At 41.4% G+C, this 18,409-nt stretch overlaps 1 protein-coding gene across 1 annotated transcript in view; it reads right to left on the reverse strand.

The window, feature by feature from the left end:
- LRP1B (LDL receptor related protein 1B) overlaps positions 1 to 18,171 on the reverse strand; it is a 1,659,362-nt gene extending 1,641,191 nt beyond the window's left edge. Inside the window, exon 1 of the mRNA XM_069732880.1 lies at positions 17,955 to 18,171. Coding sequence (XP_069588981.1) covers positions 17,955 to 18,039 — 85 coding nt within the window. The 5' untranslated portion in view covers positions 18,040 to 18,171. The remainder of the gene's footprint in view (positions 1 to 17,954) is intronic.
- Between the last annotated feature and the right edge of the window lie 238 nt (positions 18,172 to 18,409).

Consider the following 18,409-nt stretch of genomic DNA (forward strand, 5'->3'; position numbering starts at 1 on the left):
CTATATCCATACACTGCTCTTTAAAGAAAGATGACGCGTCACACTGTACAATGCTGTATCTTTAAAGAATTTGACTTTTTACAAGTATGCCTGCCAGCTGACGGCAGGTCACATTTCGCAGGAGACTGACGGGAGCGACACTGGAAAAGGATGGAGTCACTGGAAGGGAAAAATGGGGGCAAGAGGCTTATATTAAAAGCACCACTCCGTCGCCGAAAAAGAAATGCTGAAGTGGTGCTTTAAGGATACATGTTCCATATCCTCATCTTTCGTTATCAGTATTGTTAGATACAGTAACTAAACAATAAAATAGGTTTTTCCTAAGATATAATGCCTGCTTTGACATTTTTATGTAGATTTTATAAGAAAAATGATTAAACTACAATACGAAAAAAATTCAATCGGCATTCTCGATGTGCACGGTATCTATATTGACGCCCACCGCACACACAGGACGCAAATGTCTACTTTGTATCTGAGACATGCTTTGACTCCAACCTTCACACAGCAGATTTCACTTGATTAATAGTCCAAAACTTTCATTTGTGGGAATTCCAGAGCCTTGTTTTTCCTTTTATTGTTCCCCTGATAGAAGTTCCCTTTTGCAACACCTCCCATAAGGCTTAATTAAGTTGTGGATCTTACAGGATGGCGCACGAAATCAGTTTGTCTTGTGTAATTTCTGCAGCTACCATATGTCTGATAATATCAATTCCAGCACAGGTCAAGGTCAAACATTATGACAGTTCTATCTAATGCTTACACATACCGGAAGGCTCAGAAATGCTTTTGTACAGGACCCTATTTCATCTTCTGTTGTCTTCTATGGGGGGAAAACACAGCTCTGTAATTGAAAACTTGGCCATTGGCGAAATGCTTTTCGAACACTTTTTTACAGATTTGCTCATATCTAGCTGCATTCTACATAAAACAGATTGTACATACACTATATATATCATGGATGGCAGCTGTGTGATATAGAGGTGGAATAGGTATACACATGCCCAGCAACTTCCTTGCAATGCATGTCAACCACTGTTTTACTACTTTTTTATTTAACTATTTTTATTACTGTTGGCTTAAATTTTTATGGTGATTTATTTCTTAGCATCATTATGCAGATTATAGCTTTCTCCAAATCACCTACATAAAAAGTTAAATAATACAACACTGGCAGTCACCACTAGAGGGCGCTGAGGACTTTATAAAGTTCTGTTTTTTATGACTCTATGCAGTACACATTCCCCTTCCTCCGCCCAACTTTCAACCATAATTGTGTCGCTCCATGTTCATGCAGAAGACTTATTGCTCTGTATTACAGAAACTTTGGTTTTAATAATATAAAAATACATTCATATGTTTGAGATAACATGACATCACAAGGTGACCATAAATGTTTTTTTTTTTCAAAATCAAAAAGTTGAAGAATTTGAACCAATCCTTTTACACAAAACCAGCAGAACAGCATGGTCTTGCTCACCTCATCCCCATGGACAAGTGAAAACTGCTCCTGGAGCACATCTTATTCCCATGCTCTGTAACTTGCCAATCACTCTCTTTGAGTGGACTGTTCATTAGCATTCTGCCAGCATTATAGGTTCTATGAGCAAAAAGTGGTGGGGTATCTTATTATTTTATTGGTGTTTTGGGAAAAAAAATTGATTCCAGTTTGAAAACACCAATAGACCCATTGATTTGATCGTTATTATGACTTATTACATATAGAAAACTTATTGTCTGGGCACTATAAGTGATGGAACTACCTTTTTTCACCTACAATCAGACATCACCAAAAAAATCTCACTGTAAACTAAGCAGTGACTTAAGCCACATCGCCATGCCTGCATTACTGAAAGCCAGAGGCTGCCGGGAGATACAAAGTTAGTTTCCCGGTAGTAATAGTTTCAGTCTGGTGGCTGGGCTGCATTAGAACACTATTAACCAGCAGATTATCACCATATCTATAGCATATGGGAATATGACAGGTTCCCTTTAAACTTAAAGTCTCATCTTTGTTATGCCTCTACTTAGTGTGACAGACAGGAGCAGAAGTAGAAAGAAAAAGACCCATCTACCACTTCTTGTAGAGAGATAGAGACCCACCCCCCCTTCCTGTAGAAAGATTAAGTTGGCCTCCCCATCCTGTGAAGAAACAGTCCCACCACCACTACATTGTGTAAAGAGACAAAGACCAGCCTCTACTCTTTGTAGAAAAACAAAGGTCCATTCCAGTTCTTGTAGAACGAAAAAACCTGCCTCCACTTCCTGCAGAGAAACAAAGAACCATCCCACTTCCTATAGAGATACAAAGGTCTGCCCCCATTTCCGGTGTAGAGATAAAGACCCTTCTCCATTCCCTTGAGAAAGACAAAGACCTGTCAAACTTCCTGAAGAAAAACAAAGAACCACTCTACTTCCTGTAGAGAAACAAAACCCCACTTCCACTTCCTGTAGAAAGACAAAGACATGAACCAATTTCCTGTAAAGCTAAAACCCATCCATTTCCTGTGGAGAGACAAAGACCCAACCCCATTTCCTGTAGAGACAAAGACCCAAACCGATTTCCTGTAGAGAGACAAAGACCCAAACCGATTTCCTGTAGAGAGACAAAGACCCAACCCCATTTCCTATAGAGAGACAAAGACCTGACCCCATTTCCTGTAAAGAGACAAAGACCGGACCCCATTTCCTGTAAAGAGACAAAGATCGGACCCCATTTCCTGTGGAGACAAAGACCTGAACCCATTTCCTGTAGAGAGACAAAGACCCGACCCCATTTCCTGTAGAGAGACAAAGACCCAACCCCATTTCCTGTAGAGAGACAAAGACCCAAACCTATTTCCTGTAATGAGACAAAGACCTGACCCATTTCCTGTAGAGAGACAAAGACCCGACCCATTTCCTGTAGAGAGACAAAGACCCAACCCCATTTCCTGTAGAGAGACAAAGACCCAAACCCATTTTCTTTACAGAGACAAAGACCCAAACCCATTTCCTGTAGAGAGACAAAGACCCAAACCCATTTCCTGTAGAGAGACAAAGACCCAACCCCATTTCCTGTAGAGAGAAAAAGACCCAACCCCATTTCCTGCAGAGAGACAAAGACCCGACCCCATTTCCTGTAAAGAGACAAAGACCCAACCCCATTTCCTGTAGAGAGACAAAGACCCAAACCCATTTCCTGTAATGAGACAAAGACCCGACCCATTTCCTGTAGAGAGACAAAGACCCGACCCATTTCCTGTAGAGACAAAGACCCAACCCCATTTCCTGTAGAGATACAAAGACCCAAACCCATTTTCTTTACAGAGACAAAGACCCAACCCCATTTCCTGTAGAGAGACAAAGACCCAAACCCATTTCCTGTAGAGAGACAAAGACTCGACCCCATTTCCTGTAAAGAGACAAATACCTGAACCCATTTCCTGTAGAGAGACAAAGACCTGACCCCATTTCCTGTAGAGAGACAAAGACCCAACCCCATTTCCTATAGAGAGACAAAGACCCAAACCCATTTCCTGTAAAGGGACAAAGACCCGACCCATTCCTGTAGAGACAAAGACCCGACCCATTTCCTGTAGAGAGACAAAGACCCGACCCATTTCCTGTAGAGAGACAAAGACCCAACCCCATTTCCTGTAGAGAGACAAAGACCCATCCCCATTTCCTGTAGAGAGACAAAGATCCAACCCCATTTCCTGTAGAGAAACAAAGACCTGACCCCATTTCCTGTAAAGAGACAAATACCTGAACCCTTTTCCTGTAGAGAGACAAAGACCTGACCCCATTTCCTGTAGAGAGACAAAGACCTGACCCCATTTCCTGTAGAGAGACAAAGACCGACCCCATTTCCTGTAGAGAGACAAAGACCCGACCCATTTCCTGTAGAGACAAAGATCCGACCCCATTTCCTGTAGAGAGACAAAGACAAAGACCCAACCCCATTTCCTTTAGAGAGACAGAGACCCAAACCGATTTCTTGTAGAGAGACAAACCAACCCCATTTCCTGTAGAGAGACAAAGACCCAACCCCTTTTCCTGTAGAGAGACAAAGACCTGACCCATTTCCTGTAGAGAGACAAAGACCCAACCTCACTTCCTATAATCAGTTTCTGGCTCTCTACCGCTAGATACAGATTGCTCTTGAGAACAGGCCGTAGATGGTAACCTTCCTAGAATAGAGACACGTATTTGACAGCAGTGCAGAATCATTTTTTGAGGGGAAAGAAATCAAAATTTGTAAATAAAAATATTTGCGGATTATCTATTTATCATGTTATCTACCAAATGACATGAAACTATCTAAAAGTCCTGGAGCCATTTAAGTTTAGGTCACCTGAAATTCAGTATAAATCAATGACCACAACAGTCTCTGAGAAGGAAATCCATACTTGTAACACCAGCAAAATGCCCGATGAAGGGACCTGAGTAGCCTTGAAAACTTGCCACTATTTTTCCAATTGGCCATTAAAACGTATCGACTCTCAATTTTTAATATTTAGCAAATATCTTTTAAAGTATTGTTATGGTCGCTGAGCAGGTTTTCTAGGTGGGGACAAAAAAACTGTTACTACATCCAAAATTTCATTAAAACTGCCAATAACAATTTAATTAGCGCTAATTTGTGTTAATATTACCTGAATGAGTGTTTGTCTAAAATATGCAAACATGTTGAGCAATTAGCAGACCCCGTGTAATTTGCAGACAGTACAATAAAAGCTTAAGTGTTACACAACATGTTCCTTTGTTACATTTGGAAGTGATCCTGCTGCTGAAATCTTTGGAAGCGTTTAGACTAAGTACAGTAATTCAGAGCGCTCGGCTCTTGCAGGCAGATGGTCTATTTAAGGTCAGATATATCAAAAATGGTAATTTGTAGAGCAAACGGCCTATGCATTGTGTGAGAGGAGCTGCTAGCAAATTATAAGTTGTTAGTGTATCGGTTTTAATTGTGGAAGTCTGTCTTTTTGGTGATACAACGTTCACTTTCTGCAAATGAGTTCAGGGTATTGCATCTAGCCAAGAGAAAAAGAGAAGAACCTCAATGGGGGCATTTAATAAAAGCCATAGAATAAAGCGATGTGCTTAAACTATAGGCGATGGAACAATTACACGCAATATTCAATTAAAAGGTCGGGATATTTAAGATTTTAAAGACCTTTTATTGCTCCCCAGATTTTCATTCTGCTTTCATAAGAAATCGGAAGGTTTGTTTTAAGAATTCTCTATTAACTCCAGCTTATTGTTTCCATGTTGTACGAAGCTCTATATATTCCTACAAAAATAATATAATACACCTGCAGGAAATAAAAAAAAATATTAGGCTAGGGTCACATTGCGTTAGTGCAACCCGTTTAGCGCTAGCGCTAGCGGGTTGCGCTAACGCAATGTTTTTAATGTGGCCGCGTCCCGGGGTCGCGGTAACGTCCCCGCTCTCGCAGATCCCCGATCTGCGAGAGTGGGGAACGGACCGCAGGCGTGCCTCGGACGCTGCAAGCAGCATCCGCGGCGTGCCAGGAAACACCGGCGCGTCGCTAGCACGTGCCGAACATGGCACGCGCTAGTGCTGCGCGTTCCCATTGCCGTGATTGGGCGCGCTAACGGACGCGTTGCACGCCGTTAATTTCGCCGTGCAACGCTGTCCGTTAGCGCTTTCCCATTAACGCAATGGGAACCAAGCCTTAATTTTATTAATACATTTTAAAAATGTATATCATGATATCATATATATTAAAAAATATCAGGTGGAATACAAAACATAAATGCGGACTTAAATTGGTAGGGGAATCAGATTCTGAGCACAAGTATCTATGTCAATTGTAAATATTAATAAGTACAAAAAAACGTTAATGTGCAACATCTAAGGATGCATACAATATACACCTTGACAAACGCGCGTCGGTGTGTGGTTATCATTATGGTTTTTTAGTAAATATGCTCCATACATTATACTTGTGATCATGTATTTATCATTGTTGCTAAACGTATAGGGGTATATTATATATAGGCTCTCTGTTATATGAAGCTCGTGAAGTTAGAACAATTAACTCCTTGACAACCTATGACATATATATACGTCATAGGTCGCCTCCCCCTCTTTGGTGCAGGCTGATCTGATTTTGACAAACTTTGGATTTTTTTTTACCACTTAAATAAAAAAGAACCTATACATGTTTGGTATCTACAAACTCATCGTGACCTGGAGAATCATAATGGCAGGTTAGTTTTAGCATTTAGTGAACATGCTAAAAAAAAAAAACATTTGTGGAATTGCACTTTTTTGCAATTTCACAGCACTTGGAATTTATTCCCATTTTCCAGTACAGTATATAGTAAAATCAATGGTGCTATTCAAAAGTACAACTCGTCTCGCAAAATACAAACCCTCATATGGCCATATTGACGGAAAATTTTTAAAAAGTTATGGAAAAACCCAAGGTGGTGAAGGGGTTAACCCCTTCCCGACCCATGACGCCACGTAGGCGTCATGAAAGTCGGTGCCATTCCGACCCATGACGCCTATGCGGCGTCATGGAAAGATCGCGTCCCTGCAGATCGGGTGAAAGGGTTAACTCCCATTTCACCCGATCTGCAGGGACAGGGGGAGTGGTAGTTTAGCCCAGGGGGGGTGGCTTCACCCCCTCGTGGCTACGAAAGCTCTGATTGGCTGTTGAAAGTGAAACTGCCAATCAGAGCGATTTGTAATATTTCACCTATTATAACGGGTGAAATATTACAATCCAGCCATGGCCGATGCTGAAATATCATCGGCCATGGCTGGAAATACTAGTGTGCCCCCACCCCACCCCACCGATCGCCCCCCCAGCCCTCCGATCTGGCCGGTACACTGCTCCGGCTCCCCTCCGTCCAGTGCTCCGCTCCCCCCGTGCTCTTGTCCGCTCCCCCCGTGCTCCAATCACCCCCCCGTGCTCCAATCACCCCCCCTGCACTCCGATCCACCCCCCCCCGGTGCTCCGTTCCACCCCCCCGTGCTCCATTCCAGCCCCCCCGTGCTCCGTTCCACGCCCCCCGCGCTCCGTTCCACCCCTGCCGCACTCCGATTCCCCCCCGTGCTCCGATCCCCCCCCCTGTGGTCCCCCCCCACCCCATCATACTTACCGATCCAGCCGGGGTCCCGTCCGTCTTCTCCCTGGGCGCCGCCATCTTCCAAAATGGCGGGCGCATGCGCAGTGCGCCCGCCGAATCTGCCGGCCGGCAGATTCGTTCCAAAGTGCATTTTGATCACTGAGATAGATTATATCTCAGTGATCAAAATAAAAAAAATAATAAATGACCCCCCCCCTTTGTCACCCCCATAGGTAGGGACAATAAAAAAATAAAGAAATTTTTTTTTTCCACTAATGTTAGAATAGGGTTAGGGTTAGGGTTAGGGTTAGGGGTAGGGTTAGGGGTAGGGTTAGGGTTAGGGTTAGGGCTAGGGGTAGGGGTAGGGGTAGGGTTAGGGGTAGGGTTAGGGGTAGGGTTAGGGGTAGGGTTAGGGTTAGGGCTAGGGTTAGGGTTTCGGTATGTGCACACGTATTCTGGTCCTCTGCGGATTTTTCCGCTGCGGATTTGATAAATCCGCAGTGCTAAACCGCTGCGGATTTATGGCGGATTTACCGCGGTTTTTCTGCGCATTTCACTGCGGTTTTACAACTGCGATTTTCTATTTGAGCAGTTGTAAAACCACTGCGGAATCCGCACAAAGAAGTGACATGCTGCGGAATGTAAACCGCTGCGTTTCCGTGCAGTTTTTCCGCAGCATGGGCACAGCGATTTTTGTTTCCCGTAGGTTTACATTGAACTGTAAACTCATGGGAAACTGCTGCGGATCCGCAGCGTTTTCCGCAGCGTGTGCACATACCTTTAGAATTAGGCTATGTGCACACGGTGCGGATTTGGCTGCGGATCCGCAGCAGTGTTCAATCAGGTTTACAGTACCATGTAAACATATGAAAAACCAAATCCGCTGTGCCCATGGTGCGGAAAATACCGCGCGGAAACGCTGCGTTGTATTTTCCGCAGCATGTCAATTCTTTGTGCGGATTCCGCAGTGTTTTACACCTGTTCCTCAATAGGAATCCGCAGGTGAAATCCGCACAAAAAACACTGGAAATCCGCGGAAAATCCGCAGGTAAAACGCAGTGCCTTTTACCCGCGGATTTTTCAAAAATGGTGCGAAAATATCTCACACGAATCCGCAACGTGGGCACATAGCCTTAGGGTTAGGGTTGGAATTAGGGTTGTGGTTAGGGTTAGGGGTGTGTTGGGGTTAGGGTTGTGGTTAGGGGTGTGTTGCGGTTAGGGTTGTGATTAGGGTTATGGCTACAGTTGGGATTAGGGTTAGGGGTGTGTTTGGGTTAGTGTTGGAGGTAGAATTGAGGGGTTACCACTGTTTAGGCACATCAGGGGTCTCCAAACGCAACATGGCGCCACCATTGATTCCAGCCAATCTCGTATTCAAAAAGTCAAATGGTGCTCCCTCACTTCCGAGCCCTGACGTGTGCCCAAACAGTGGTTTACCCCCACATATGGGGTACCAGCATACTCAGGAGAAACTGCGCAACAATTACTGGGGTCCAATTTCTCCTGTTACCCTTGTGAATCAAAAAAAATGCTTGCTAAAACATAATTTTTGAGGAAAGAAAAATGATTTTTTATTTTCACGGCTCTGCGTTGTAAACGTCTGTGAATTACTTGGGGGTTCAAAGTGCTCACCACATATCTAGATAAGTTCCTTGGGGGGTCTAATTTCTAAAATGGGGTCACTTGTGGGGGTTTCTACTGTTTAGGCACACCAGGGGCTCTGCAAACGCAACGTGACACCCGCAGAGCATTCCATCAAAGTCTGCATTTCAAAAGTCACTACTTCCCTTCTGAGCCCCGACGTGTGCCCAAACAGTGGTTTACCCCCACTCATGGGGTATCAGCGTACTCAGGAGAAACTGGACAACAAATATTGGGGTCCAATTTCTCCTGTAACCCTTGGGAAAATAAAAAAATTCTGGGCTAAATAATTATTTTTGAGGAAAGAAAACGTATTTATTATTTTCACGGCTCTGCATTATAAACTTCTATGAAGCACTTGGGGGTTCAAAGTGCTCACCACACATCTAGATAAGTTCCTTTCGGGGTCTAGTTTCCAAAATGGGGTCACTTGTGGGGGGTTTCTACTGTTTAGGCACATCAGGGGCTCTGCAAACGCAACGTGACGCCCGCAGAGCATTCCATCAAAGTCTGCATTTCAAAATGTCACTACTTCAATTCCAAGCCCCGGCATGTGCCCAAACAGTAGTTTACCCCCACATATGGGGTATCACCGTACTCAGGAGAAACTGGACAACAAATATTGGGGTCAAATTTCTCCTGTTACCCTTGGGAAAATTAAAAAATTCTGGGCTAAATAATTATTTTTGAGGAAAGAAAACGTATTTATTATTTTCACAGCTCTGCATTATAAACTTCTATGAAGCGCTTGGGGGTTCAAAGTGCTCACCACACATCTAGATAAGTTCCTTTCGGGGTCTAGTTTCCAAAATGCGGTCACTTGTGGGGGGTTTCTACTGTTAAGCCACATCAGGGGCTCTGCAAACGCAACGTGACGCCCACAGAGCATTCCATCAAAGTCTGCATTTCAAAACGTCACTACTTCACTTCTGAGCCTCGGCATGTGCCCAAACAGTGGTTTACTCCCACATATGGGGTATCAGCGTACTCAGGAGAAACTGGACAACAACTTTTGGGGTCCAATTTCTTCTGTAGCCCTTGGGAAAATAAAAAATTCTGGGCTAAATAATTATTTTTGAGGAAAGAAAACTTATTTATTATTTTCACGGCTCTGCATTATAAACTTCTATGAAGCACTTGGGGGTTCAAAGTGCTTACCACACATCTAGATAAGTTCCTTTGGGGGTTTAGTTTCCAAAATGGGGTCACTTGTGGGGGGTTTCTACTGTTAAGCCACATCAGGGGCTCTGCAAACGGAACGTGACGCCCACAGAGCATTCCATCAAAGTCTGCATTTCAAAACGTCACTACTTCACTTCCGAGCCCCGGCATGTGCCCAAACAGTGATTTACCCCCACATATGGGGTATCATCGTACTCAGGAGAAACTGGACAACAACTTTTGGGGTCAAATTTCTCCTGTTACCCTTGGGAAAATAAAAAATTGCAGGCTAAAAGATCATTTTTGAGAAAATAATTTTTTATTTTTTTTCATGGCTCTGCGTTATAAACTTCTGTGAAGCACTTGGGGGTTCAAAGTCCTCACCACACATCTAGATTAGTTCCTTTGGGGGTCTAGTTTCCAAAATGGTGTCATTTCTGGGGAATCTCCAATGTTTAGGCACACAGGGGCTCTCCAAACGTGACATGGTGTCCGCTAATGATTGGAGCTAATTTTCCATTTAAAAAGCCAAATGGCGTGCCATCCCTTCCGAGCCCTGCCGTGCGCCCAAACAGTGGTTTACCCCCACATATGGGGTATCTGCGTACTCAGGACAAACAGGACAACAATATTTGGGGTCCAATTTCTACTATTATCATTGGCAAAATAGGAAATTCCAGGCTAAAAAATCATTTTTGAGGAAAGAAAAATTATTTTTTATTTTCATGGCTCTGCGTTATAAACTTCTGTGAAGCACCTGGGGGTTTAAAGTTCTCAATATGCATCTAGATAAGTTCCTTGGGGGGTCTAGTTTCCAATGGGGTCACTTGTGGGGGAGCTCCAATGTTTAGGCACACAGGGGCTCTCCAAACGCAACATGGTGTCCGCTAACAATTGGAGCTAATTTTCCATTCAAAAAGTCAAATGGCGCGCCTTCCCTTCCGAGCCCTGCCGAGTGCCCAAACAGTGGTTTACCCCCACATATGAGGTATCGACGTACTCGGGAGAAATTGCCCAACAAATTTTATGATCCATTTTACCCTACTGCCCATGTGAGAATGAAAAAATTGAGGCGAAAAGAATTTTTTTGTGAAAAAAAAGTACTTTTTCATTTTTACAGATCAATTTGTGAAGCACCTGAGGGTTTAAAGTGCTCACTAGGCATCTATATAAGTTCCTTGGGGGGTCTAGTTTCCAAAATGGGGTCACTTGTGGGGGAGCGCCAATGTTTAGGCACACAGGAGCTCTCCAAGCGCGACATGGTGTCCGCTAACGATGGAAATAATTTTTCATTCAAAAAGTCAAATGGCGCTCCTTCCCTTCCGAGCCTTACCATGTGCCCAAACAGTGGTTTACCCCCACATGTGAGGTATTGGTGTACTCAGGAGAAATTGCCCAACACATTTTAGGATCCATTTTATCCTGTTGCCCATGTGAAAATGAAAAAATTGAGGCTAAAAGAATTTGTGAAGCACCTGGGGGTTCAAAGTGCTCACTATGCATCTAGATAAGTTCCTTGGGGCGTCTAGTTTCCAAAATGGGGTCACTTGTGGGGGAGCTCCAATTTTTAGGCACACGGGGGCTCTCCAAACGTGACATGGTGTCCGCTAAAGAGTGGAGCCAATTTTTGATTCAAAAAGTCAAATGGCGCTCCTTCCCTTCTAAGCCCTGCTGTGCGCCCAAACAGTGGTTTACCCCCACATATGAGGTATCAGCGTACTCAGGACAAATTGGACAACAACTTTCGTGGTTCAGTTTCTCCTTTTACCATTGGGAAAATAAAAAAATTGTTGCTAAAAGATAATTTTTGTGACTAAAAAGTTAAATGTTCATTTTTTCCTTCCATGTTGCTTCTGCTGCTGTGAAGCACCTGAAGGGTTAATAAACTTCTTGAATGTGGTTTTGAGTACCTTGAGGGGTGCAGTTTTTAGAATGGTGTCACTTTTGGGTATTTTCAGCCATATAGACCCCTCAAACTGACTTCAAATGTGAGGTGGTCCCTAAAAAAATGGTTTTTTAAATTTCGTTGTAAAAATGACAAATCGCTGGTCAAATTTTAACCCTTATAACTTCCTAACAAAAAAAAATTTTGTTTCCAAAATTGTGCTGATGTAAAGTAAACATGTGGGAAATGTTATTTATTAACTATTTTGTGTCACATATCTCTCTGGTTTAACAGAATAAAAATTCAAAATGTGAAAATTGCGAAATTTTCAAAATTTTCGCCAAATTTCCGTTTTTATCACAAATAAACGCAGAATTTATTGACCTAAATTTACCACTAACATGAAGCCCAATATGTCACGAAAAAACAGTCTCAGAACCGCTAGGATCCGTTGAAGCGTTCCTGAGTTATTACCTCATAAAGGGACACTGGTCAGAATTGCAAAAAACGGCAAGGTCTTTAAGGTCAAAATAGGCTGGGTCATGAAGGGGTTAAAGACATTTTTTTTTCAATACCAATTTGGTTGGTATCTGATATCTGCCACTTCCACCAATATTTTGGTCCTCCTCTATAAACCTCAACGGAGTTCTGCTCTATATGTGCGGCTCCCATACTGGCTGACTTAAACCATCATTATATTAGAAGTGCGAATGTTTATGTGAAAGGTCACCATTAAATATTTGGCTGACTGTTGCTTTCCCCTGCAATTCCAACGGTGTGCATGTGGAGCTGAGATCGGGTGACCACCTGATTTCTCAGGGAGCTGAATTTTAGAAGATATTATCTTGGATGAGACAACTCCTTTACTGCTGTGCTTAGAAAATGATCAAAATAATCACAAGGATTACGTACTATCTGTGTACAGAGGCAGGGAGACAGTACTGTCTGTGTCTAATGCAGATATCCTACAGGGAGCGAAAGAAAAGTAGTACTATCTGTGCTGACAGTATGTACAGGGAATACAGGGGGACAGTTCTACCAGTGCCTACATAATGTTCACAGAGGGAAAGACAAGCAGTACTATCTGTGCCTATAGTACAGTGTTTTCAAGTGATACAGGTTACGAGCACTACCTGTGCCTACATTATTTACAGGGTGAAATACAAAACTAATACTTTCCATGCTTATGGTATTGACGAGGAAATACAGAGGGCAGACCTACCTGTGCCTTCATAATCTACAGAAAGATAAAAAATAAGCAGTGCTCTCTGCACCTACAGTACAGTGTTTACAAGTAATACAGGTACAAAGTTCTACGTATACCTTTATTATTTATTGGGAGAGATAAATATACAGTACTTTCTGTGCGTTAGAGAAACAGTACAGTCTATGCCTAAACTACAATGTTTATATTGTATAATTACTACATGTGTCAACATAATGTATGAGAAAGACAAGGAAGCAGTACTATCTGTGCCTATATTATTTATGGAGCATTAGAGAAGCAGTACTGTGTATGACCAAATTTCAAAGTTCACTGGTGATACAGGTATAAGTACTACAATTACTACATGTGCCAATGTTATGTATGAGAAAGACAAGGAAGCAGTACTATCTGTGCCTATATTATTTACAAAGCTTTAGAGAAGCAGTACTATCTATGCCTAAACTGCAATGTTTACATTGTATAATTACTACATGTGCCGACATAATGTATGAGAAAAGCAAGGAAGCAGTACTATCTGTGCCTATATTATTTATGGAGCATTAGAGAAGCATTACTGTGTATGACTGAATTTCAATGTTCACAGGTGATACAGGTAAAATTACTAAACGTGCAAACGTTATGTATGAGAAAAACAAGGAAGCAGTACTATCTGTGCCTATATTATTTTTAGAGGGTTAGAGAAGCAGAAAGTACAGTCTATGCCTAAACTACAATGTTTATATTGTATAATTACTACGTGTGTCAACATTATGTATGAGAAAGGCAAGGAAGCAGTACTATCTGTGCCTATATTATTTATGGAGCATTAGAGAAGCAGTGCTGTGTATGACTAAATTACAATGTTTACAGGTGATGCAGGTAAAATTATTACATGTGCAAACGTTATATTTTAGAAAGACAAGGAATCAGTACTATCTGTGCAAAGAAAGAAAGAAGCGGTATTATCAGTGTGTTCATCATTTGCAGAAACAGTCCAGGAGCACAATTATACCTGCCTATATCATTTATACCGAGCAATAGGAAACTACAATTTTCCTTCTCCATTTACTCTGAAAGAAGGTGAAGTGGAACTAGCTGTGCCTACATCATTTAAAGGGAAAAGAAAACATTTTTTTTAATTATTTGTGACTTAATCATTTAGAGAGAACAGTAGCAGATATTTACTGTGTGTGAGAGAGGAAGACAATACTGTCTGTGCCTCCATGAGTATGCAGGAAGAAATATGTACAGCTCCCTCTAGCGGGATGACTATGTTATTACATACAAATGTTGGCAATTTTGCTGCCTCTTTAATTATTGATTTGTCACAACTGCCAATCATTATATGTACAGAACCTAATCACAAATTACATAAGGTACAAAACTCTTTCTGTAATCTCGGAATGAGATACTATTCCTATCTATCATCTATTATCTATCTATCATTATCTATCTATATATTATCTAGTATCTATCTATTATCTATCTATCATCTATCTATCTATCTATCTATTATCTATCTATTATCTATTATCTATCTATTATCTATCTATCTATCTATCTATCTATCATCTATCTATCTATCTATCTATCTATCTATTATCTATCTATTATCGATCTATCTATCTATCTATCTATCTATCTATCTATCTATCTATCTATCTATCTATCTATTATCTATCTATTATCGATCTATCTATCTATCTATCTATCTATTATCTATCTATCTATCATCTATCTATCTATCTATCTATCTATCTATCTATCTATCTATCTATTATCTATCTATTATCTATCTATCTATCTATCTATTATCTATCTATTATCTATCTATCTATCTATTATCTATCTATCTATCTATCTATCTATCTATCTATCTATCTATTATCCATCCATCTATCTATCTATCTATCTATCTATCTATCTATCTATCTATTATCTATCTATCTATTATCTATCTATCTATTATCTATCTATCTATTATCTATCTATCTATCTATCTATCTATCTATCTATCTATCTATCTATCTATTATCTATCTATCTATTATCTATCTATCTATCTATCTATTATCTATCTATCTATCTATCTATCTAGCTATCTATCTATCTATCTATCTATCTATCTATCTATATATCTATCTATCTATTATCTATCTATCTATTCTCTCTTCTATCTATCTATCTATCTATCTATCTATCTATTATCTATCTATTATCTATCTATCTATCTATCTATATCTATCTTTTATCTCTCTCTATCTATATCTATCTCTCTATCTGTCTCATATCTTCCCACCTATCTCAGCAGTAATTCACACACGGTTTGGTATATAAGACCCCCATACCATGAACAGCAGGTTTCTTCTTTTTCATCTGTCTTTTCACAGTAGACCTTTCCATCTTTCCTATTCCATGATCCTTATTATGCGCTTAGGATATAATTTACCATAAGAAGTGAATATTTTACATGAGGGTGATCAGTACAGTAGGACGCGCTCTCTGCTGGGACATTTAGGACGGCGCCTTCCTCATTTCATGCACTAATTAACATTACTACTGTCTTGGCGTGGCTTTTATTGCCTCTTTAATAATATTTGCTCTGCCAGCCAGTGAAAACCACAACCCAGCAAGCAGCAGACAGGGGGTTAAACTGCCTCCTGTCATTAAGACCTTCTATCTCTTCCCTCTCATCTACTCATACAGTCTAAAGCCGGAGTCATGAGATAAGCTCCCCCTGGTGGTGGGAATCAGAACAGCAACTGCACTCAAACCAGTACATGAGCAATTCACTATAATATCCAATTAGACAGGTGCTGGAAAAACATCATTAATTATCATTTATAACATGTAACCAAAATCTAAAAATAGAATTTAATGCTGGATATCGATATATTTCTATAGGTTCTTAGAAAATTAAGAACATTATTTTCTGAAATATAATCATGAATCCCATTATTTATATCTTATGTAATCAATAAGAAATCTTTGACTGTGAAAATTGAAAGGAAATGAGAAAAAAGTGCTAAATTGTACTATTGCCCTATATATATATATATATATATATATATATATATATATACATACAGTCTATAGATATATAGATAGATAGATAGATAGATAGATAGATAGATAGATAGATAGATAGATTTCTATCATGAGTCTATTATAGTAAAATAGAGTTTTTGGATCATCACATTGACACTTATTATTACCATTATACATAGCATTAATAAACGTGATAGAAAAAAAAAATCAGTACATGATCCAGGCATTTTTGTTGTTGCTTTTGAGCCATTCAATAGCATTTTAATACTATAAAAAAACAATGTTTTTCCTTTAAAAAATGGAAAATGATGTTCCAATTTATTACATTCAAGAATCATTATTGGACCCATATTATATATTTTAAAAAAAGCACTCGTCATGACTGCAGGGAGAAGATCCAGGCTAGAACATAGGGTCATTCATCCCCAATGTGGAGGTATTGAGATGTCTGGGTCTTTTGAATACATTTCCATTGACATTCTGTTCACAAACTCATTGCAATGCAAAGATCACAACCCCTGAAAGAAAACGCCAAGTCTGAAGAGCAAATTTTTCAAAGTGCCATATGACTCCTAAGGACTCATTAATCTTAGGCCAAACCTCCCGTCTGTAGATGTAATATAGACTCGTTATGGAGACGAAGCCCACCTGCGCTCCTCCGCCCCCCCAGAATACAGCGCGCCCACCGTCCTCCTTAATCAGCTAATAAATGACCGGAAAAAGTTTCTGCAAACAGGTGGAAATTCATAACGGACGATGTCTTCTTCTCCGGGGAGATATTCATGGACTTTAGGATTTGGCCAACTTTAACGAACAAGGAGATATGAACTCATTTTTGGCCAAATGGTGGAAGGGAAAGGAACCTAGAAGCTCCTCAGGAAGACATTTGTACAAATCACCTTGGAAAATCATCTTGGACCAAGAACGTTCTGGGACCATTAATGACACAAATATAATTATGTCTCCACTAAAAGCCAAATACCATCTGGTGCAGGGTGACGAGAACTCATCATGGACAATGGTCAACACCAATGAGGAGGCCATGAATCTCTCCATCTCGGATGCCACAACTGCCTCTGATCCATTCCATTGGAATCTGCTCACCATGTGCCTTGTTTCTAGCATGACACCTATTGTTCCATATCTTTACACCTGCAATGTTTAGTCATTTCATCATTACTGCAGGGAGTCATAAACCCCAACGTATGAGACCCAGATATCTACCTTCACGTGCTGTACCATAAGGTGACGCATATGTCATTAACGAGCACATCACACATGCATGCATTCCCCCTTTAAGACTCATTTCTGCACATCAGACCCAGCATTAATCAGAAGAACTGACTCCAGGCAGCACTGACAGCCAGAGAGAAGCCCCTGACTGCTGTCCTCCATGTCCCAGTATATATGGAGGGTAACACAACCCCAAACTTCCTACAGTGATTAGAGGACTCCGGCTGTCTGTGGCCGGAGTGTTGACAGCTATCGATCCCATTGGTTTTCCTAGGAGAATCCCTATCCTTTAATCCCACACAATTACTGGCAAGAATAGAAGAAGTTTATTTCCTCCAGTTATTTAGCTTCCATTCCTTGCACTGCCCATTGCTCCCATCTCCATGGGAAGCCTGTGATAGCAGAGATGCAGGCACAGCCATAGACACAAGCAGGTGACCGCACAATGATAGCAGATTATGGGGTATTGGGATTGTTTCCCCCCAAACCCTGAATGCACATCCATGTCTCCTGCAGCCCCCCAGAGCACACAGAGCCCCCTGATTCCTGCACATCCTGCACTTTCCCATCCTCAGTGCCTGGCCAGCAGCACAGACAATGTAGCCCCAGCAGCACATCCACAAGCTGCAGAGATCTGACAAGGACCTCCAGGGAGAACTTCTCAAGTTGGAGTGAAGAAAGGAAGGTTCCTTACCTGCTCCAGCTCCCAGGGTCAGCACCTTGGCCAGAGGTAATAATAATCCTGGTAGAGTCAGTAAGGCTAGGAGGAAGGGAGACATGGCAGAGGGTGAAGCTGGCAGCAGCAATGTACAGTAGTCAGTGCTCAGTGCTCCAGCCTGCCTTCCTCTGCTTCCAGCAGGACTGGAGGTGAGGAGGATGTGTGTGAGCTGCTGGTGTGTCTTCTCAATGCAGAATACGCCTTACATCACAGGAGAGGGGCAGTGAGAGATGCCAGCAGAGCAGGATCCACTGATTGATCACAGAGATCTACCAGAGACTTCCCCTGCCCTCCACACACAGCACATCTATTACTAAGGAAGGGGCAAGTGACACAACAGGAGCAGATCTGATACATTCACAGACTGATACATCCACAGACTGATACATTCACAGACTGATACATCCACAGACTGATATACATCCACAGAC

Source organism: Ranitomeya imitator, chromosome 7 (genome assembly GCF_032444005.1).
Source record: "Ranitomeya imitator isolate aRanImi1 chromosome 7, aRanImi1.pri, whole genome shotgun sequence".
Classification (NCBI taxonomy): Eukaryota; Metazoa; Chordata; class Amphibia; order Anura; family Dendrobatidae; genus Ranitomeya; species Ranitomeya imitator.